Source organism: Numenius arquata, chromosome 5 (assembly GCF_964106895.1).
Source record: "Numenius arquata chromosome 5, bNumArq3.hap1.1, whole genome shotgun sequence".
Taxonomy (NCBI): Eukaryota; Metazoa; Chordata; class Aves; order Charadriiformes; family Scolopacidae; genus Numenius; species Numenius arquata.
Window position 1 is genome coordinate 53,850,922 of NC_133580.1, and position 23,348 is coordinate 53,874,269.

The 23,348-nt window shown below is 46.1% G+C and overlaps 1 protein-coding gene across 1 annotated transcript in view; it reads left to right on the forward strand.

The window, feature by feature from the left end:
* The window catches only part of FGFR3 (fibroblast growth factor receptor 3), a 55,092-nt gene that overhangs the window by 29,248 nt on the left and 2,496 nt on the right, over positions 1–23,348 (forward strand). Inside the window, exons 4-13 of the mRNA XM_074147973.1 lie at positions 3,828–3,997; positions 8,663–8,786; positions 9,188–9,378; positions 14,349–14,493; positions 17,127–17,314; positions 18,198–18,346; positions 18,436–18,557; positions 19,786–19,896; positions 20,045–20,235; positions 21,551–21,673. Coding sequence (XP_074004074.1) covers positions 3,828–3,997; positions 8,663–8,786; positions 9,188–9,378; positions 14,349–14,493; positions 17,127–17,314; positions 18,198–18,346; positions 18,436–18,557; positions 19,786–19,896; positions 20,045–20,235; positions 21,551–21,673 — 1,514 coding nt within the window. The remainder of the gene's footprint in view (positions 1–3,827; positions 3,998–8,662; positions 8,787–9,187; positions 9,379–14,348; positions 14,494–17,126; positions 17,315–18,197; positions 18,347–18,435; positions 18,558–19,785; positions 19,897–20,044; positions 20,236–21,550; positions 21,674–23,348) is intronic.

Sequence of the window (23,348 nt, forward strand, 5' to 3'; positions counted from 1 at the left end):
TTGCAGCCTTGTCACAAACCCTGATCCACCTTTGCAAAAAGAGGCTTTCCAATACCTCTGTCCTCTACAGCTGTTTTTGCTGGCCCTGAAACAAAAACAAAACTCCCTTTTCACACACTGCTCTTCTGCCCCAGTGCTCCCTACCCCTCTATATCTGTTTGTTTGGAGCCCCCACTGTGTAGCCCCAGCACCTTCAAAGAACCCCTATAATCTCCAATTAAATCTGGCTGTGTATTCGGAGGCGTCAGCTGGGGAAATTACACAATTAGGGTTGATTCTGTCTGCCGCAGAATTTTGTGGCAGCTCCTAATTGCTAAATGAGCGCTCGGCTGTATTAATTATTCCAAGTATTGCTCTCAGTTTTTTTAATTGGTCATTCTAGTTGGATGGGTGGCCGATGTCTTTGACAAACAGAATGGACCGTCGGGCTTAGTGTTTGATGATGGGAAAGGGCCAGTTATAATGTTTGTGGGTCCTTTTTTTTTCACACCTGCGCATGCAGAATTGTTGCTCGTAATTAATTCAGAGAGAGCGGATCTAGAAATTTTTCCTGTCTTTCATCCTTCCTCCTTCCTTGCTCCCAAACCTCTCTGGAGCTTTGCAAGCTTTTCTTGAAAAGAGGAGTTAGCAACATTTTCACCCCTTTAAAAAGTGGTAATGAAAGGACTCTGGGGGCACAGCAAACCGAAAGCGGTGATGTTTTGTTCACTGCTCCTGCGAGTGAGAACAAAGGCACTGTTTTCAACGTGTAGACACTTTCTTCCAGTTCCAGTTCGACTGGAGAGTGATGCCCTGGTTGTTGGAATCTTGGCACATTATTCTTGGTGTGCACAGCCCAGGCGAGCCCCAAATCGCATGGAAAAACACCCAAACGGAGGGAGGGTACTTGGGTAAGAAACTGTGTCTAGTTGTAGGAGGGAGGAGTGGATCCCACCTTTGCTCCGTATGGAGAATATCCCCAGCTGGAAACTTTCCTGGGCCCCGTCTTGCTCCTCTCTGATGTCCGATGGCAAAATCCCCCTTGGCTTCAGTGGCAAAATTTGCAGCCAGTGGGCTGATGGGTCTCCTGTGAGGTTCAAGCTCATCTTTTGAGTGAGAAAACGTGATGAAACATCGCCCTGCAGCACACACAGCTGGTGTGGAAGGGGGAAACCCCCCCAAAAACACAACACAAGGAGAAGCTCAGTCCTGGTGGGGCGGCCATGCAATCTAGTTACGCCCCCGTGCCCGGGTGAGTGTCACTGACTCCATAAAATGGGATTTATTATAGGCAGATATGTTAATCAAACAACAAACAAGAGGTTATTCGGCTGCCCTTAGCTGTGCTGAAGGGGGACTTTTCCATCTGTGCCTGGCCTTTCCCTGAACTCTCCCCTGTAGCCCCGTTAACCTCCTGTAAAGTCCCCGGGAAATCAGGGTGCATTGCCAAAAGGAAGCATTCATCCAGAAAATAGCCTGTGCTTCGGAAACCACCACTGAGGGCCAGATCTCTCCCAATGCAGTTTCTGCAGCTCCCTCTTCTTCAGCCTTCCCAACACCACCAGATCTGCCTTACTCCAAATCCAGCCCCCTGCTGCAGCCTGGGCTATTGACCATCCATTGCTTGGTTTCTGCCCTTCCCAACGCATGTGGTAGCAGCACCTTCCTTTACCGTTAAGACCTGCTCTTCCTTTAGGGGTTGCATCCACCCTGCTAATGTTTTTTTTTTGAATGTTCTCCCCCTTTTTGTGCAGTTCTTTACCGTTTTTCTAAGCTTAGATATTGGAAGGTAGGTGATTACATGGTGTCCTGCTTTAGCCTGTGTTATTGTGTAGTACCTGAGTCCTCTCCTGGATGTGCCGTTTGTTTACAGCAAAGTTTGCTGTAGCCAGGATTTCGCAGGAGCATGGGAATTGCAGAGATTCCTGCTTTTGCTTTTGTTTGTGCCAGCTGTAATTCTGTTCTGATGCCATCCCAGCAAGAAAAGGGCCTTAAGCAGTTTCGTTGTTTAAAAATTGAGGCATATGCAGCATGGGTGAGCACCAGATCCCTCTGATACGTGGAGCTGAGTCTGATAGGCATCACAGCACATTGTGCAAAGCAGTCTGAGGGCAGATACAAGCCCTGAATACTGGATTTCAACCCGAGGACCACATTATGGAAGCAGCTGTGTCCAGCCAGCTGGCTGCAGAGGTGTGAAAGCAGATGAGACATGAGAGCGATGCGCCCAGCAGGGCCATCTCCAGCAAATGGAGGGCCTCCTGGACGCAGCTCCTGACATCCAGATCCTTGTGGCCAGGTGGGCTTCACAAGGAGCCTTGGGGCAGAGGAGACCATGTGGAGAGTGTTAGCAGGTGCAAAAAATCGGGTGCATGGGTTGCCTTGGCTGAGCTGTATGACCTTGCCTGCAAAATCCTCATAGCTGAAATGCAGCAAGGAGCCTGCATGGGGGACTCTGGGGACATAGGACCAATGTGGGATCATCACTGATTTACCTGGAATTGCAACAAGATGGGTCTTGTGGAGCCAAACACATCAAGGCTAAGTACATTGGGGAGCTCTGGAGAAAGGGAGCAGTTCAGGTGCTTCTCAGAGGGATGCAACCCTTGTACATCCTCCTCGTTAAGAAGAAGGAGGTTGCAGAAGCTTCAAGAGTAGCGCTGAGGTGGTGCTGTGACAGTGGGTGGTGTTTCTGAGCATTGTCACCACTGCAGGAGAGGCCAGCAGCAATGTTTTCCTGGCAGTTTTGGCAGCCATCATGTTCTCATGGCAGTTCTTGAAGGACTTGCACCGTCACTTTGTCTTGGCCCAGAAGTACACGGGTCTCTGTGACCAATGGTTTTGGGTAGTCTGTGCCTATGGATGCTTCCTTCCCATCTGGAGGAGAAGCCAGTTACACTCCTTGGCCTCCTTTTGGCTATTTTGCAGCCCAAACACTGTCTGCCCCCATCTCCCTTTGGCCTTAGCGTGCAGCACAGAACTCAGGGGCTGATTGTGGCCCCCAGCGTGGCAGGGGAAACACCCCACGTGCAGCTCTGCAGTTTTTCCTTAAGCAGAAATGGAAGCTTGGGATGCTTTTTTAAAAACTTGCTCTTTCTTTCTTCCCAGTATAATGACTTTGCTGCTGCTGCTGCCTTAATTTGGAGTTAATATGTAATGTTTGTAACACAGCCAAGAAACATCACTGTACTTGAGTTAGATTATAAAAAGTATCTCATGCTAACACTGGTGTTTTAAAACTTATCCCTGTTCAAAGGTAACATGAATCTTTAAAACTAAAATCACTTGTACTTAAAGAACATAAACATGATAAACCAGTTTGGCACTGGCTTTTTTTTTCTTTCCTTCCCTTAAGGAGGCTACACTATATTTGTGCTCACTGAGAAGCAAAATTTTCCAGTGCACTCAGCTAACACTTTTTCTCTGCTCCCTTCCTGGCCCATCAACATTTTTTTACAGTTCCAACATCTTTCTGCTGTTCATGCTTCTTGGCTGCTATTGTCCTGAAGGTACATCTGTATCTTTTTACACACTGAGGCCAGATTCTCATCCTCATCTGGGATAACTCTGTTGATTTAAAAGCAGCTACTCTAAATTTATACCGGCATTACCGAGACAAGAACCTGGTCATGAACCTTTCATCGCAAACCTAAAATGCAAACACCCTGTCTACGTCTATGAGAGTCATTTAGCTGGAAAGCATTTCTGTGTCATTTATCTTAACTGCAGCAGGTAGCAATTTAACTGTCACTCCGCACATGCCAAAGCCTCCTCAAATGCATCTGCTCACCAGCTGATATCTTCCATGGCAGAAATGGGCCTGCTCAACTTGGTCTTTCCTTTCTCAGGTGTCCCCTTCTGGACCAGGCCAGATAAGATGGAGAAGAAGCTGCTGGCAGTTCCCGCCGCCAACACCGTTCGCTTCCGATGTCCGGCGGGTGGAAACCCAACTCCTTCCATCTACTGGCTGAAAAACGGCAAGGAGTTCAAGGGAGAGCATAGGATCGGGGGCATCAAGGTAAGGCCTTGGTTTGGATCTCTGTTTTTATCAGGAGCTTTCTACCAACTGTAGAAAATTGTGTTTCACAGTGATTAATGTTGGTACATGGAAGAGCACAGTCCTGATTGTGTGGGAGTGTTTCTTGCAGCCTTAGCAATTGCTCAGCACTAAAGTGTTAAAAAGGGCTGCTGTCCCTTGGGATCAGGGGCTAAGTCCCTATGGGTTTGTCTGTAGTGGTCATTTGGGGACTGAGTGAAAAACGAGTCTGGGTTTATGGTTGCGTTGTGGACAGTGATGAGAAAGCAGGAACAGAAACTTCTGTCCTAATTTCTGGAGATCAGCCTAGTGCGTTGAGACATCTTAGACCAAGCTGTAGCTACTCCCAGCTTTCAAGGAAGACTGACTCGGCATCCTTTGAAGGTGTAGGAAGGACCTCACCAAAGAGCTGGTCCGTCATGCTGGTGGTCATTAACATTCTTGTGGTATAATTCACTGACCTTTGGTCAAATGTTGGATTCCCTTGTAGCCAGAGTAATAGCATCTGCTCCTTGGCTGCTTTCTTCTGCTTTCTTCCTTTCTACCATAAGGTGTTCTGGAAAATGCTCTGGCTTGTGTTTATAGACAGAGCTAAGGGACACAGAAACCCACTACACTCAAATGATTTAATTAGACAGAAGTTTCTGTGCTACTGTATATGACAAATTATGGCAGGATTTTAACAGGAGACTTGGCTCTGCTCTGATTTTGTTGTTGTTGTTAGTGCTTTGTCCTCTTGAGTCAGACTCCTTTCTGGTTTTATTTGGGGATAATAAAGCTGGCAGCAGCTGCTTACAACAAAACTAGTGTAGCAGGAAGGGCTCAACTTCTGAGCAGCGAATGTTGCCTGCACTCTTCCAGCCCTGGTGTATCCCATGGCTACTGCTACGGAGAAAAGGTGGTTTTTAGGACAGCACCTTCATCAGTAGTCTGAACAGCTGTGTGCTGATGCCTACCACATCTGTAGCATTTTGGAAGGGGGCTAGGCATGGAAAGCGTGCTGGGCTCCAGAAACCAGAAGAGGATTCAAAAAAGTCTTCCCTCCGCGCAGTTTTGGGCTGTTTCTTTCCTGTTAGCTCAGACCTGTTCCTGAAAGAGCCTTTTGTGATTGCTTCAGTGAAGCCTTTGAAGCTCCCTCCTCAGCCCTGTCCCTGCTCCAGCCTGGAGGAGGCTGAGGGCACGCTCAGGTTTGGATCTTCTGAAAAGTTAAGGAGAGAAAAGAAATGAGGAAGCAACTCCTGAGGGTAAACAGCCTTTTGGCAGATAACGTTCACAAAGCACAAGCATCTTTTACTAATTGCAGGCTGTAAGGATCATCATGAAGTGTTTTCAGGCTTGCGTGCGCCATTCGAATGGCGTTTTACAAAACTATGTGACATCAGATGCAATAAATTATGCTTGCAGAATAAAATCTAAAGCTGAAAGCAATTCCCCTACCCACTTCCCAGTGGTTTTAATCTATCCTTGAGTTTAAATTGACACGTTTCATCGTCTGCAACACAGTAGTGAGTCTCTGGCATCACTGTGCTTTGTTTCTCTAGGGGCACCTTCCAGCAACAAGCCAATGCTTTAAAGAGGTATTGAAGGCAATGTCAGGCCAATTACAGCAAGATTGGTTTAAGCTCTCTATCTGTCTAGGTGTAGTTCTTTGTCCCTTTCTTGATATAAAGACATCTTTCTCTCTCTGTAATTTTCCTACCCTGATTTGCTTGCTTTTGCTCTTGGGCCACAGTTGGATGTAAGTAGTCTAATGTAAATCTCATCCAGTATAAATATACTGATAGATATCAGCTGAGATTTGAACCAGAAAAAGAGATTGAAAACCTGCTCAGTATCTCATGTATTTAAGATTTAAATTCCCTGTTACAACTTAACTTCATAACAGGATTAGGCAGCTTGAAAAGAATGGGCAATATTCAGATCTGGCAGAGTTTGGTTGGCTTACTTCATCTTGGGATCTGGTATTAACCCAGAAATCCTTGAGCTGGGAATGTTCTCATTTGTTGTCAGTGTGTGGAAGAGTTTAAATGCTGATTGTGAAAGGTCTGTGGTCAGCAGATGAAAGCTGACCACGCTTCCACTTCTGCTTCTTGCAAATGGCATTTAGATCCCCTGTGATTGCCTGGAGTAAAGCCTGCAAGAGAGAAGGGCGAGTGTTGAAAACATGAAGTGCAGGCTAACCTAGTTTTGTTACAGTTCATCCTTAACTGGTAAAGAAAAGAAATTCATATGACTTATCATATGAAATTTCCTAAAGAGCATTAATGGTTAAATCCTTGTTGGAATCTCTAATATCGTAAGCCTGTGTGTGTTAAATGACCCTAGAAGGGAAGATTGAGGGGGAGGGGAGAAAGAGGATTATCCCTTCCCCAGACCATTGCACTGACTTGCATACCAGTCTGGCAAGCACGGACTGAGGTTCCAAGTGTGTCTGCAAATGTTTGTTTCACAAGGAGCCAAGAATGACACCACCAAATAAACCAGAGGGATTTCCAGTATCTCACCAACTTGGTTAATGTCTGCACCAAGTCACTTCATGTTCCTAGTGTTTTACCAAGTGCGGCGACTGTCCTAACCTAGGAACGTCCCTTTTTATTATCCTTTAAATCTAGACACCAGTGTCAACCTAAAAAACAATACCTTGTTGCTTCTAGAAGAGTTTCCGAATAAATTCTGCCCCGTGAGTCTGTGCGCCCCAGGTTCTCCTCTCTGTTCAAAGTCCAAAGTCCCCGTCACAAACCTGATGAAGAGAAGTTCTTTGAAAGTGTCATAAAAGTCTCTTTGAAAGGGCATCCTAAGTAAAACTCCTACTTTGGACCTGATTTTATAATACAGGCCAGACTACGGGGTCATTCATGTATCTGGAGCCCCATTTCCTTGGAGTAGCTCCTAGGGGTTCTGGACGCAAATGCTTTGCAATGCTGAACAGTGGATTAAAAGTCTTTAGACACAACTACGAGACAAGCCAGTATCAAAATGAGCCACTGAGCAGCCACAAATTTGCATTGAGACTTCCTTGACAGTCTGGTATGTTCAGCTGTGAACTCCGGGCCCAGGCTCCCTGTTCTCAGAGCTCCTCTTACCCTGTAATTGCCACGCTGTTACAGAGATGCACCAAGTGGAATGTTGCTTTTTGAAAGGTGCAATGTCGGTTCTGCATTGAGCTCTATTTGTGCTGTCCTGGGTGGGGAGAGGGTGCAGTCAGACCTGGCCGGACATCTGCAACAGCCGAGATTTCTGTACAGACTGTTTAGCCACAGCCTCCTATTACCTAAAACCTGAAATGAAAGGAAATGCTATATTCAGCGGTCTCTGAAAAGTGGGGTGCTCAGCAGTGCTGTTCTCCGGGATGCAGAGATCTACAAAGCTTTGTTAAAGTGACTTTTGCTTGCTTATCTTGCAACTAAGCTGTCTAGTCCTATGACTTTAAACCTTCTGTCTGCAAAAGTCTGGCTTTAATTGCAACTTGGCCCTTTAAAGGAAAGCATGTGGATGCAATTTATGTGTAGCAAAAGAGGTTAAATGACTTCATATTTGAGTTCACCTGCTCCAGCAAGAAACCTCCAGGAGCAATTACATCCTTGTTTTTTCCATCAGCCCTTGACATTCTGTAGCACAGCATTATTTAATCTCCTGCTTCTGTGTCCTTAGAGTCACCTTCAAAATGTTTAATAAAGTTAAATGTTCTGCTCTGGGCAGCAGAAGGCATCTAATTAATATCCAGAGATTTGGAGAGCTTTCATACACTGTGGTTCCGGAAGTCATCTTTGTTACTGTTGCTTGCTTTCTGTATTAATTCAAGATTTGCTTTCCATATCCTTTACTTCCTTTATACTCATCAGAAACAAACATTCTTGCTGGGATCACAGGGCAGCAGGTCAGGATGGAGACATAGATTGTGCTTTACCTTCTGCTACTGAACAGCCAACAGCTCTGGACGTGAACCACATCCAGAAAACCAACTAGTATAAAAGTTGTTGGTAAAAGAGAGGGGTTGAGTGGGCATCCTAGGGACCAGACTTGAGGTTGGGCATGTTTTCTCCTGTTTTTTACAGGGAATTTAGGGGACTAACTCAGTTGTAGACACCCATTTCTGTTAAGACAGATGCCATGGGCTGTTGCCTCCATAGCACACATCTTTAAAATATGTTATAGCTGGGGTAAGAATTATGATTTTTATTGTTTATAGGCATCTTCTGGGTTATATGTAGCAGTTGGTAAAGATCTGCAGATGAGAGTACAGTATTTTGAGCTGACAGAGTCTGTGGACCAGAGGGGTCTGGCAGAGGGGACCAGAGGATTGGAGTTAGCTTAGCTGATGCCTTCTGAAGTCGTTATTTTAATGAGAGGTGCCACATTCAGCTGTCATCTGGTTTCTTTATTGTTATTATTGTGGAAGTATCTACAAGTCCCCCTTGCAATCTCAGCATGTTACATTGTGTTGCACTGTTCCTGCATTGGTCTTAATTCCTTTTCATATTAAGCCTTCAATGACCCTTGAAATAGGTCCTTGTGACATTCGGGCCTGTGCCGGGGTCCATTCATGCTGTCCAAGTGTGTAGAAGCTCACTGATTGTTCACTTATTTGAACGGTCTGGTGATGATGGTACTTGACCACGAGCTTGATGGTTTGATTTCTTCTTCTAGTTGCGACACCAGCAGTGGAGCTTGGTGATGGAGAGTGTTGTGCCATCAGACCGAGGAAATTACACCTGTGTTGTGGAGAACAAATATGGCAACATTAGGCACACGTACCAGCTTGATGTATTAGGTGAGATTTCACTGTTTTCCCTCAACAGCTGATCTGTTATGACGTTCAACAGGCGCCTCCTGGGATATGGGAAACAGGAGCTTGGTTTCTTTCCCAAAGTGCTGGATTATGTGTTTTCTAAAACCAACAACAAGCTTCCCTTTGGCCAACAATTCAGCCTCAGATAGCAGGTCTACAGAGGGGCCAGAGAAGGAATGTCAGGGCTGAGACGCCTCCTCTATTCCCAGGTGTTCCTCCTGGTTTGGCTTGAGAAGCACTGGGTAGAGCGGTGGCCAAGACACCTGGGCGGACAATCCCAGTCTGCACCCTTTCTGCTGAAAAGCCAGGAGATGAAGGGTTCAGAGGAGAATCCTTGCTGGAAGAAGGACAGGTAAATTGGGATTTCCCTCTCTATTTTTCAGAAAGGTCACCCCACCGACCAATCCTGCAAGCAGGGCTCCCTGCCAACCAGACTGTGGTGGTAGGGAGCAATGTGGAGTTTCACTGCAAGGTCTACAGCGATGCCCAGCCTCACATCCAGTGGCTGAAACATGTGGAAGTCAACGGCAGCAAATATGGACCCGATGGGACACCCTACGTCACAGTGCTGAAGGTTGGTACACGTTCCTTCTTCTTGCCCTCAGGAAAGTCCTTCCTCTGCCTTGGTCTCAGTGTTACAGAGATGGCAGCTGTGTTGTGGGGATGCTCCTCAAAGAAACCCACTGCCATTCTCGTGGCAAGAGAGATCAGCTCTGAGTCAAGGACCTCGCTATCAGTGAAAGCCATAAACTGTATTTATATGTTTATAAATAAGCCCTAGACTAGCAGTGCAATGTGAACCTGAAACTCCCAACAGAATATGTTCAATGTCACAGTTCCTAACAGGGTAATCATTATTTAAATCAGATATTTGGGAGCTTGAGGTCTCATTTTCTGTAATTGTTTTGTGTCTATAAGAAAAAAGTCATGAGAATAAGCTGTTGGGATTGTTCTTTCCTGTAAGCCCACGCAGTGGAATACTCTGCTTTTTGGAGGGGGTACAGCAAAAATGTCCCAAAGTCGATGTTCCAGACTCTTCTGTTTGCCAGAGATAACGCAACTACTGTAGTGGCACAGATAAGCAAAGTAGTTGTAAGAGCTGAGGCAACTGTGAGAAATGCAGCATAGTAAAAGAGAAGTGTCAGATTGCATTTGACCTAAAATTGTAAAAATAACCTTTTTTTGCAGCTTCAGTAGAGGTATTTTCAGGGCTTATTAAAATAAAAGGCTCCCAACTAAAACACATTCTTTCCTTTTCCAAGTAAACACACTGCAGCGTGCACGTACTAAATAATGCCGCACTACCAGCACCTGAGAGCCAAGATAGTCTCGTTCCAGCTCCACTAACATTTGTGAACATTTCTATTATCCATGCTCAGGAAAGCCTTTTTTTTTTTTATTGAGCAAAAACTCACTTAGTAAGATTTTACTTTGCTAAAATGCTTTCTTGAAAGGGAACTGCCAGATTACAGCCAGAACAAAGCCAGTACGTCTGGTTTTCCCTCAATTTATGTAAATATAAAAAGTAGAGAATAGAGAGAGAAAAACACATTGGACTTTTAAAATACCTTTTTTTTTTTCTTTTAATAATTAAAGGCATCCTGTGTTGGTGTTTATTAAAATATATAGGGCCAAATGGAGGTTTTTTCTGGCTCTGCAGTTATAGCTGAAAGCAGATTTTGTCCCTGCAGTTTCAAGCTGAGGTTGTCCTGTGCGTGGACATTCCCTGTGCACATCCTGCTGCACACACCCTTCTTCCCTTTGTATAAAGATTTAAAAAAAAAAACCACTTATCAGACAGCATCTACAAAACTGTAATTCAGCCAGATACATGATAATAAAAGCCAGAGACCCTGGAAATAATTACACAGATTGAAATAACAGATTGGTTGGAAGAAATGGCTCGAGACAGCTCTTCGGGATTGGCAACATGCGCTTCTCGCGAGTTGATAAAACTTTTTATTTTCTCGCTGGCTCTCCAAATGTGTTTGAATTATGCATATTTGAATTTCCCCCTGGTTTCACAGCCCAGTACCAAGCTCTGAATAGCTGGCTGTGTCACATGCCATCTAGTATAGTCTCCAAGCTCCCTGTGTGGTCCCTGTGGGATAAAAGTGCTACCTTTTGGAAGTTTGCAGAGCCGCTGCGAACAGTGCCTTGTGTCACAAGCACAAGCTCCCATTTTGCTGTGGCAAAGAACATATAAATAGTCTGTATAAATAGTGTTTTAAAATTAAGTTGGAGCGGCACCGGGGTGGCTAGGTAATTAGAATTGCCAAATACCTTCTCTTCTGTGGACGGCAAAGGCTCCACATTCCTCGAAGGGGAGCACAGGCAGGCGTTTGAAAGCACAAGTTTTGTTTGGTTTTATTTTTTTGCTGAATAGGACCAGCACACGTCTATTTACTACTTCTGGTTAATCAGGAATGCTTTGAATTGTATTAATGCCGGCATCAGCGCTGGGGCACGGAGCATTTCCATTTTGGGATGCATCTTTTGTGTGCGAGTACTGGGCCTCCGTGGAGCTGTGTCAGGCCCAGCTTTGCAGGGATTTATTTATTTTTTTTTTAATGTGGGTGTACTTGTTTTTTGAAAAAGAAGATCTGATAACACGATCTCACCCTCATCTTGGGGGCAGACCGTTGGCTTTATGGACTCGTCGTCCTCATGCCATGTGGTGCTGTTGCTTTCACCCAGCATCCTTGGCCATGCTGCTGGAGCAGGGCCCTGTTAACAGCCCTTCCCTGCCCACAGCTGCTGTCAAAAAGCCTCGCTCCTGCCCAGTGCTATGGTGCCTGCAGGGAGATAAAGCTTTTTATCAGCCTGCCCTTCCCTCCTGCTTTCAGGAGATTTTGCAGAGTGTAGAAGCTGCTATGGGGCAGTTTATATATCAGGGGTATTCCGGTCTTCATCAGAGCGAGGGGGACAGAGAGGTGCCCAGCACATGAAATTCCTCCCTCACATCTAAATGATGAACCCACCCCAGTCCAGATGGATAAATTGAATGCTGTACTTTCAGCCCATTTTTTAAACAGCCTGACAAAACCAGGCCATCACCTGCATCAGTTCCTGAAAGCCTGGGCTAATTTGTGATCAAAGGAAACCCCTTTTTCTTTGCAGAAGAGCACTAAATGCATTCCAGTTATGGAGGGAGGGCTGGCAACACTGTGCCCAGGCTTTGTCAAAGACTAAATTGTATGTTCTGCATTGAAACGTGCCCTGTTTAATTATAAACAAGGCAGCAACAGCAGGCAGGCACGTTTCCCCGCTAGTCAGGACAGACAAACTTGCCAGCGTGTGAGTCTTAGAGATGAGATCAGGTCAAAAACGGTGGTGTTGTCATCAGACATGGACAGTGGGGTTCCTCACTGATGCCACCTCTGGGCTCAGTTCCTAATTAGCTATCAGGTCTGGCAGCCCTGTTCATTTTAGTGGGCTGTGAGTCCTATGGGCAGGATTGGGCCCTGAAATCAAAGACACTAAGATTGGGCTGGAGAGGCTGACACCAAAAATGAGAAGACCAGTTGTTTTATTTTAATTTCCAGAACTGAAGCTGATATTTTTTCTAGACTTTCCCTAGGCTACTTCTGAGGCCACCCAAACCAGTTGTGCATTTTCAACCAAAATAAAAACAACTGTTTAGGCAACAAACTCATGTGCTGTTGTGACAGCGTGGAAGAACAGAAATAAAACCCTTGCTTAACAGTCTGAAGTTTGTTTGATTTATATGCACCACTTTATTTAGTAAAGAAGAGGCTCCTATAAGCAGTGGAAAAAATTACAGCTAATTTCTGAAAGGCAAAGTCAGCAGCGAGTTTCAGACCGCCACTGCTTATATTTTGTTTCCAAATGCTATTTTGGAATCTGATAATTGAAACAGTATTTGCTGAGCCGGGTTGCAAACACAAATCTCTGCTTAAGCCCTTTCTCTTGTGCTCCTGTCTGTGGAGTTATTAAGAAACTGTAGGGCCTTTGGCTGCTGTCAGATGGAGAAGTGGGAAATTGGTATGTTTTAAAAAAGTAATCATATGAGTTGGTCTGTTTCAGAAAAGAAATTGCATGTGTGCTGTTAGTGAAGGGAAGGGAGTTCACTCGTACATGGTTTGGGGGCCAAATGCAACTTCTCATCTTCGCCCAGGGCCTGGGTTAGGTCTCTCACCGCAGGGTGAGCCTGGGGATGTTGCCACAGCCGAAAAGAAAATAACCATGAGCAGTCAATCCTAGCTAATATAGGTGTGATGGAGGTATTGTTTGGTTTACTGAAGTTCAGGTTTCTGTCTATTCCTGCAGTCTTGGATCAGTAAAAACGCTGAAGCCGATGCTAACCTAAATCTGTTCAATGTGACAGAACAAGATGAAGGAGAATATCTGTGTAGAGCCAACAATTTCGTAGGCATAGCCGAAAAACCATTTTGGCTCCACATTCGCAAACCAAAACCAGGTAAACCACAGACTCTGTCCCAAGGCCCTGGCAACTGCAAGAATGAGCTATAACATTTTTAAGAAGCTAGTGATTAAAATTACTATTCATTTTGTATTATACCCTGTCAACTGACGCTGAATGGCTTTATCTTATTTTCTTGCTAATTTTTTTTTTTTACAAGAACATAACGCCTATACAGCAATTGCCATGGAAAAATTCCCACAATAAAATGACTGTCAAATTTTGCTATCAACTCTTCACGCTTTTATTCCTTTCCCTTCCTTACAATTGAGTGCTGATAACAGAATTGCATGTTAATGACCTGTGACGTTCAAAGCTCTGGGAAACCAAGCTGTTTCAAGATTTTCGCCTGTAAAACCGATATAATCAGCATATAGATTTCTGTCCCTTGGAGAAGTAATGGAGAAATAAATACCAGCATTGGCTCATGCGAGCAAACATGTTAAATAGAGAGCAGCAGCAATCTCCTGGGCTCTGGGGTTTGACTCCAGCCTGGAGGATTTGGCTGCTGTGTTGCTCAGTGCCACTCACTGCAGGAAAGTTCCTTACAGGCACCTTCTTGTAATCGACCAGGGTTATATCACAGCATCAAGGGCTGTGTAATCAATATACAACTTTGAGTTGTCCACTGAAAAAATTGTAAAAAATTATGTATTTTTCGATGAACTAATGAACCAAAATGTTTGTACGTTCCTCTGATCAGCACTTGAGTCTTTCCCCGCTACATCTCCCCGCCTTTCTCCGTTCTTTCTGTCTTTTCTCTCCTCTTTTACCATCTTTTTTCCCCACCCCTGTACTCACCCTACTAACCCAAAGTCAGTCATATTGTGGGGGCAATTTTTCATTTGGATGCTTTTGCTTGCATGCTTCTTTAGTGGGACAGAGTAAGAACCTGGTGAAGGGAACTTTTTTTGCTTTTGACTACAGGTTGCCGAGGGGAATGAATAAATAAATGTGGAAGATGGGCCATTGGAAAAAAAAAAAACAACCCACCTTAATCTGCTTTTGAAATTTGCCTGTGGTGCCCTCACACTTGCTGGGAATGTGGCTTATTCTCTGTTTTCCCTCTTTCTATATGTGTGTGTTTTTTTTCCCCGTAGACGGCAGGTGTTAACACAACGGATAAGGAGCTAGAGATTCTGTACTTGCGAAATGTTACTTTTGAGGATGCTGGGGAATATACTTGTCTCGCAGGGAATTCTATTGGGTTCTCACATCACTCTGCTTGGCTGACGGTGCTACCAGGTATTTCCTTCTGTGCTGGCCTCTCCTCCTCTCTCCAGGGTGCCTTGACGTTTTGCTTTAGAAATGCCAAGTTCCTGCAAACTGCCTGTTGCTTGGAAGAGGGCACGTTATCCAGGGAGGGCTCTCATCTGGGATTTGCTGTGCCAGTGGTAAATCCACACAGCGGAAGATCTCTGTTGCATATTCACAGCTGACACTTTTGTATTGCATCTCAAAATTTTTTTTGCAGTAATGATACAAAATGCCCAGTATCTTTTTTTGATCTAGATAACAAGGAGGTGTTCACAGCCTCTTTTTTAGGAAACTGTTAAGTGTCAAAATGTCTTTGTCTTCTTACACTGCCAGTGAGAGAGTGAAACCTCCCCATTAGATGATCCAGGGCACCTAAACTGGACATGGACTGTGGATCATCTTATGAAGGAACCTTTCTGTCTAACCTCATCTCTTAACCTAAAATTAGATGCATAAGTGGTTGGTGTGACTACACCCTTCCCTGCCTATAGCATTATTTCCGCTTCACGGATGAACAGGCCAAGATAGCAATCTCAGACAGAAGGTCGAGGAGAGCCCAGGAGTCCTGGCTCCCAGGGGCATTGCACACTGCCTGCTCCAGCTGGGACCGATGAAAGCTGCAGTGCGCTTGACACCCGAGGCCAAAGTGACCTCAATTTTGTGGTCCTTTCATGTGCAAAGCTCTCACTGACAATGAAGCCAGTGCAGAATATGCAACAGAGGGGTCTGCTCTCCAAAAGAGGGCAATGAGGCTGTGCGCTCCCTTCACCTGCCGAATCTGCCTCTGGCTACGATGGAGGCATGAGCAGTATCCAGGAAAGCACCAGAAATATTCATATTGAATCTCATGGGTGATGTGCCTTGCAGAGAGTGCAGTAACAGACCTGGTGTATGTTCAGTAGACCCTTACTGAAAGGACACCCAAAATCCTATACACCCCACTTTGGCTCACCCAGTCATAGACCACATTTGGGTCCACCTTGCAACACATCCATCTCAGGATGTGTTTAGGAACCGGAAACTTTGGCATTTCTAATCTTTACTTTATCTGTGTGGGTGATTCGGGTGTTATTGCTTTTACTGGGGCTCCTCCATGCTCAACCCTGCAGTAAGTGGGTTCTGCTGGCTTTTTCTCTGTTTATTTGCCAGCTCTATAATAGCTGATCTGATCCTGTTTCTGCTTCTGCCATCCACTGGATGAGAAATCGTTTCCTTTGGTTAGAAAACTAATGTCTCTGTTATTTTGAGAATCTCCTGATACTGTCTCATCTGACCGTTAATGCTGTTTTTACAATGTATGAACTCAAACCTCTTATTTAATCAAAGAATAAGCGGAAGAAAAACCACTAAAAAACCTGAAATGGAACTGTATATTGAAGTCAGACGCAGTGAAGGACAGCTGCCTGTGCAGCAGCAGGCCCCGAATCGCTGCCAACAGAGAGGGTGCAGAATACAACCCGTCTGGGGAACCTCTTCTTGTAAACCCTGGGGAGGAGAGACGTGGAGCAGAGGGTGAGACGGTGTGAGCCAAGGCAGCAAAGCTGTGGCTCCAACCATAGAGCCTGATCCCGGGAGATCTCTGAACCCTTCCCTGCAGGAGACGATGGCCACTTGGCAGGATGAGGGCCTGCACAGCTGGCATACAAGCTGTTGCAGCCCCCAGTGTCACCAACAGCCCTCTCTTCGTGTCCCCTTGGACACAGCCACGGAAGACCTGATTCGGAGCCTGCTGCTGCCAGGGGAAAGCTCCTGCTGCTTGCTGAAGATGCTGCTTTGGGGCAGCAGTGATGTACACGAGCTGTTAGCAAGCTCACCCCACCGGCATGACTTCATTATGAAGTTTCCCACTGCTGCCTGTTCCTCTGACACTGGGCCACCTTTGGGGGACAGAAAACTTGTCCCACTGTGGCCCCTTCCTCTGGTCTGTGTGCCTGTCCTGAAAGGAACAAAGGGAGAGAGCTGAGCTGAGGTTTGCTGGTCCCAAAAAAGTCTTTCTAGTAGGTAGCCACTGCTGATGGGCTCATGCCATCACCCTCCCAGCTCAGCCACCTCTCAGGGCCAGACCTTCCAGCCTCTTCCCAGCAGAACTAAGTTTTCATGAGATAATTATGCAGATGATTGCTCTCTTGAGGCTTTTCCCCTGTGTGATGCCTTACCCCTGGGTGCCCTTCAAGCCCCTTGGTCCCTCAGGGCAGGCACTGGTCCAGTGGGAATTGTTGCTGGAAACCCCAGTCCTGCAGCCTTTGCACACCTGGGGCATCCAGCTACGTGGTGTGGATGTGTGGGGAAAGCAAGACCTGGGTCAGAGGGACAGCACAGACATGTGAAGATGCCTTCAGCCTAGAGCAGTGGTTTTCAACGTGTGGGCTGAAGGCTCTTAGAAACCCCAGGGCTGCATCCAAGGGCAGTAAAATTATCCCCCAAAAAGGCAAAATAGACTAATGCTTTAGCTACAGCCGCAAGTAGAAAACCACTGGCCTAGGAGGGTCCCCTCACTGAAGTCACTCAGAAAATTGATGTAGATGAGCAAATCCTCCCCAAATTCTTTGCACTGCGTGTGTGTAGTTGTGTGCAGGCAGCTGCCTGCCCCGTCCTGACTGCTGTCTCTTGTCACCCTGCAGCAGAGGAGCTCATGGAAATGGATGATTCGGGCTCAGTGTACGCTGGCATTCTCAGTTACGGCACTGGCTTTGTTCTCTTCATCCTGGTGCTGGTCATTGTGATTATCTGCAGGATGAAAATGCCAAACAAAAAAGCCATGAACACCCCCACTGTACAGAAAGTCTCCAAATTTCCACTCAAGAGACAGGTAACAGAAAGTAGATACAAGATTCCTATTCCCCCCTATGGTCATCCCTCTTTCCCCCACCCTCCCTCCTTGAAATTTTCTCTCTAGGTGAGAAGCTCTACCAGAAAAACCTTGCCCTAGAGGGACATAAGTTGCTGCAGTCTAGGAGTTTAACCCCTTTTATTCATTTGTTTGTGTTCCAGTGGAGCAGTAGCTGGTGGCAGCTGACTCTGGTTCATGAGCAGCTCCCAAGCAGCTGTGTTTCTGTCGCCCTTGTCCAAGAGGGGCTGGCAGTGCAGCCACAGATGTCACAGAAGCACATCTTGCAGGGGAACAGTTTAGTCAAGGCTCCCTGGTGGAGCATGTTATAATTGTGCTCGGTCCTGCTTTCACAGAGGTCACTGGTGAACCCAAAACAATTCTCATGGAGGTGGGAGAGGGTCCTCCTCCGTGCAGTAAGTGATGCTCTGCCACGTGTAATTGCAGGGGGGCAGGAGCCAAAGGGCCACAGAGTAAGTAAAAACACATAGTGAAGGGTACCGATTTCACAGCTTTGGCTGCAAGCCTGTGGTGGACATTTACAGTGCCAGAACAGAAGTTTCTCCGTAGCCTGTACGTGCTATAGAGGTGCACACAGAGCAAATGATCGGATTATACCTCCTGCCTGCTGGAGGGCTCTGGCTAACCTGTCCCTCCTTTCCACCAGCTAAAAACCTGACCACAAGTGCCTAGATCAGCACATTTCTGCAAGGATGTGGGGAGAGGTGGAGGGGATTTCACATTTAGAAATTACCAGAAAGGTGTCAGTGGGCAAAGATCTCTCAAACCCCCTCAGTGATCCATCTCAGGCACTGCCTTTCCTAGGAATACAGTTGGCAATAACACTTCATTTGCTCTACCCAAGCAGGTGTCGTTGGAGTCCAACTCTTCCATGAATTCCAACACTCCCCTGGTCCGGATCACGCGTCTCTCCTCCAGTGACGGGCCGATGCTGGCCAACGTCTCTGAGCTGGAACTGCCTCCTGATCCCAAGTGGGAATTGGCACGATCTCGGTCAGTCAACCCCTCGGTTGGGGTCCCCTTGCTTCCCAAGAGTGTCACCACCCCAGTACCCTCTAACATCTGCTTCTTCCTCCCTCCAGCCTGACCTTGGGGAAGCCGCTCGGCGAGGGGTGTTTTGGCCAAGTGGTGATGGCAGAAGCGATTGGGATTGATAAGGACAAGCCAAACAAGGCCATCACAGTTGCTGTCAAGATGTTAAAAGGTATGGGGAGTCCACCAAGGGCAGAATAGCATATTGCACTGGGATTTCCTCTTGTTCCCTCTTATACAAACAGATACAATAGAAGAAAGCAAGAACAGCCTTTCTTCCCCTTCACCCCCATAGCCTTAGGGGTGAGGGCTATCTCCTTGGAGAGCATGTAAAGGTGCAAATCCTATCAGGAAGAGGGAATGGGAATTAACCCAGTTCTTTGCCAAGGGGTAATAGCATTCCTGAGAAGAAGGGGAACCCCCTTCACTTTTAGCCAGCTCTGTGAGTCAGCCCGCTCCTTACTTCTCCCATAACCAGCTCTGCCTGTTCTAGCAATAGCCTGTGCAATGAGCTCCAGTGAAGTTTGCAGAAATTCGGTTGACTCTTATTGAAGAGTGTCTTCATTGAAGAAACTTGATCCCAAATGCCTGGGAGGTTAAAGGGAAGCCAAAGTGGGGAATTCACTGGACACCTCTGGATGAGTCTCATTTCCCATCTTTCCCCTGCTCACAGTAACCACAGACAACACACAGACAAAATCACCCTGAGAAGATCAGCTGGAGCAAGCAGAGCAGATGCTGCAACAGGGAGCAGCATGGGTTTGAGGTTACATGGGGTGACACCTTTAAAAAAGAGTATTTCTTATCAGAAAAGGATTCATTTAATTTACATTTCCTTCAGTCCATTCTGAAGTCCATTTTAGAAGTAGTAACGTTTACATCTTTCCAAACCAAAGCTTTCATTTGGGGAGGTTTTCCTCCATTTTTCTACTTTCGTAGAAAATGGAGGGGAGTTTTTATACTTCTGTAGAAAAATTACAGCTTTCCATGCAAAAACCAGCTCTGACCTTCCCCCATCCTTAACCCTTTGCCTCTGGAGATGAGGGAGGGATACAACTGGAAAAGGAAAATGGTCGTGGGTACCAAAACTGACTTTTTATCTTTAATACTTATCAGGATGAAATAAAAGATGAAAGGTTATGTGGATTTCCATATGAATATTTCTCTCCATTTGTCTGTTTTTTCTTCTTGAACAAGTATTCTTTTTTTTCTTTATAGTAGTTTTTGTTTTTACTTTGATTCTTTTTCCCCATGTAGAATAAATGCAAATACCGCCATATTTTGAGTACTGTTTTCGTGTCAAAGCCCCAAATGGCTATGCAGCAGTTGTATTAACTACTTCACAAAACAATTATTTTCTTCCTGACGTTTTTTTTGCTTTCTTCTCATGCTTTCTCCAGATGATGCCACTGACAAGGACCTTTCCGACCTGGTCTCTGAGATGGAAATGATGAAAATGATTGGGAAGCACAAAAATATTATTAATCTTCTTGGTGCTTGCACACAGGATGGTATGTAGCAAAGAAGCCTGATAGTCGCAGGGCAGTGAGAGGCTCAGTAATTCTATGTAATTACTCACTGGCTGCCAAAAATGTCTCAGATGAGATTTTGTTGGTCAACTGTTCCTCCGCTGCATGCTGATGGTGCTTTTTCTTGCAGGACCGCTCTATGTGTTGGTGGAATATGCATCGAAGGGGAACTTGCGGGAATACCTCAGGGCACGTCGCCCACCTGGCATGGACTATTCCTTCGACACCTGCAAGCTGCCCGAGGAGCAGCTGACATTTAAAGACCTGGTTTCCTGTGCCTACCAGGTGGCCCGGGGCATGGAGTACTTGGCGTCTCAGAAAGTGAGTTGAGAAACCTCATTTGGTAGAAGCGTCAGTCAGACCCATGTGTTCAAAGGCACACAGTGCTCTGTGTGTGTGTAGGACAACTCAGACAAAGCACTAGATGCTTCTCTCTTTAGAGACCAGATTTTTGTATGAAGTGTCTTGGGTTTTTTGCAGAAAGCTTCAGCTGTATGCAGGAGCTCCCGTGCAGCTGCACAGCCCTCGCTGTCACCTGCAGGCCTGTTAGCATCCCCAAAATGCTACAAAAGCACAAGCAACCCAGTGCCTGTTCTCACCAATTCAACCTCTACCACTCATAGAGGTAACTGGCTTTCAGATGTGCGATCCTGAGGCTCAGACAGCAGTAGTCAGGGTGAGTGTCACATCAAGTTGTGAGCTTCCACCGTGGGAGATGTTACTTTAGACAACAGTCAGGAGCTGTGTGCAACACTGCCCCCCCATCTCCCTCCTGAGATGGCTAAAGATGCTGAGCACCCATGAGGAATCTGAGATCCTGGGTGTAGCTCATGTGTTCGTGGCTGTCACCAGTGCATGCAGGCTCGGTGGGAGCAGAGCTGGTGGTGCATTTGGCTCAATGTGTGGCCGTGCCCAAGATGCTGCCTGTGGAGCACTTTGCTGACACTGAGCTGGCTGCTGTGTTTTCTTACATCATACCCTGGGACTAGTCCTGATTTACTCTGACATCAGCAAGTGGTGAACCATGCTTTGGGTTCAGAAACCTGCATAGCAGCCAACATGACCTCTTTTCGCAGGCAGGGAGCACTGCAGCAAGAGCAAGTTCAGCTTCAGATGTCAAATGTGTTGGTCCTGTGACTGCAGTTCAGGGTGGATGGTTCATGATGGCTTTAAACTCCTTTTCTGCACAGTGCGGGCTAATTTAAATTCTTTCTCAGCTGACAACTACGACGTATTTTTGGATGTCTTGGGAATGTCTTAATTTGAGGATTTTTTTCCTTCAAACATCAACCTGCACTCCTCTCCCTGGAGGAGGCAAGGCAGAAAGACAGCTTCACGTCCCAGTAGTCACCCACAGAAGAGAAGGGTTGGGTTTTTCATCTGTGCATCCCCTTTGGAGAGAACAGGCACGTGGCTGGGTCAGCGTTGAGGCTGGCAATTAGGTGTTGCTAAGAGGTGGCTCCCACTGAGCATGCATGATGGGGCAGTGACACAGAAAGCGAGGAGTTAAGCAGTGCCCACAGCTTTATGAGCTTGGGAGTCAATGAAATGGCAGCTCATAAACCACACGGTGCTGTTGGTTCCAGGCGCGAGCAGCTAACAAGCCCTTATTTATTGACTTGCTCACCTTTCACAGTGCATTCATCGCGACTTGGCAGCCAGGAACGTGTTAGTCACTGAAGACAATGTGATGAAAATAGCTGATTTTGGCCTTGCTAGAGACGTTCACAACATTGACTATTACAAGAAAACCACCAATGTAAGTAGAAAGCTGCCAAGCACATGCAGTTCTCCCTCTGGCAGGGAATTCGGCCATCCCTGCAGCAAGTGGCCCTTGTCCCACATCTCCCTTTTTAGAGGGGCTTAGGAGGAAGAAATCTGCCAGTGGCTTCACCTAGTGAGGGACTGTAGACAGGCTGCTCCCAAGAGTCCACCCACCGTCTGTTTTCTTCCTGACAGATACTGCTGTTGCTAGCAGCTGGTTGTGAGGTTTCAGCTCTGGCCGGGAGGCTTTAGACTAAGAGAAACCAAGGATTTTACTAAAGGGGAATTGAGCTCTTTCCAGTCTGCTACTTGACTGTTCATAAAGTTCTCAGGGACCCATCCTCTGGTCCCACCAGAGCCCTTGGCAGAGGAATGTCACTTTTTGTATTTCTGGAGCTTTCCTGCATTTCTCTCTGTTTTGCAACTGAGCTCCTTGACTCCACTGCCAAGGGTGAGAAGATGGTTCCAGCTAAGGGCTGAGTCCTGGAGCCATTTATATATTCTGTAGAGATTAATTTAGGAATGAAGGGCTAGAGAGACAACCCATGTCATGGTTCAAAGCCTTGCAGCAGATGCTGAGCTCTGAGCAGTCCATGGGACATCCCACCCCATCACTGCCACACTGCGGAGAACAAAACACATCCCAGTGCTCTGCAGCAAAAGAGCAAAAGCCCCAAGTACTGCATAGTGTGGAGATGGCAGTGGAAGAGATCGAGGGTATTGCAGAATCTGAGGTTCCTGCAACTGCAAGGGGTCTGAATGTCCAGGCAGTTGTACAAAGCCTACCGTGCCCATACTGATCCTTTGCAATATTGTATCAGAAATCTCTCTTAATTTCCAGGATTTCTTAATCATAAATTAATAAAAATTCTTGAGAATTCTAATCATCAATGAGATGGGTTTTCCCTGTTTGAGCTAGGTTGGACAGCTGGGAGCATAATCCCATTTGTGCATCCTGGATTTATCCCATCTCTAGTTGTCTCCCCCAGTGAGATAGTGGGTCACAAGAGGACAAAGCCCCCCCTTAGCCAAATTATGGCTCAAGCATGAAACTCCCCCCAGAGACCAAGCAAAACCCAAAAGAATTATGATTAATCTAGTCTTTCTCATCTCATATTTCTCATATGTGACAGCCTATATTTATGACCCTGATGTAGGATGTTCCCCTGGAAACCTGGGAGGAGGCCTCATCCTTTAGCCTTCAGCAGGACCAAGATTTGATTCTTAGAGGATCTGGCCCTTGCCTTTGCTCTTGGAAGTTTTGCTTCAAGTTCAGCCTAAGCAAGGTTTGGACTTGGAGTCAAACTGCTTCTTCCAACCAAAGAGGTGGCAAGTGTTGTCCCGTGGTCTGCTGCAGAGCTAGCTGCATTTATGAGCAGTGGATGCTGTTCCCATGCAAAGATTTAGATGCTCTGATATGTTAAACCTGCCTTGGCAGTGAAATACACTCCTCTACAGAGAGCATTTACTGCAAAGATTGTCAGCAAAGACCCAGGGATCAAATGCTCTAATCTGTTTATATGTGGCCACTGCTGCTTTGTCCAGTGACCAGGAAGGCAGATGTGGTTGTTAATGAAAATGTTTCAAACTGGATTAGAAAAGAAGATTCAGATGGTGCCGTTGTGGCTGGGGGAATATGCTGATGGGATGTTCCCATTGTCTTCCCAATT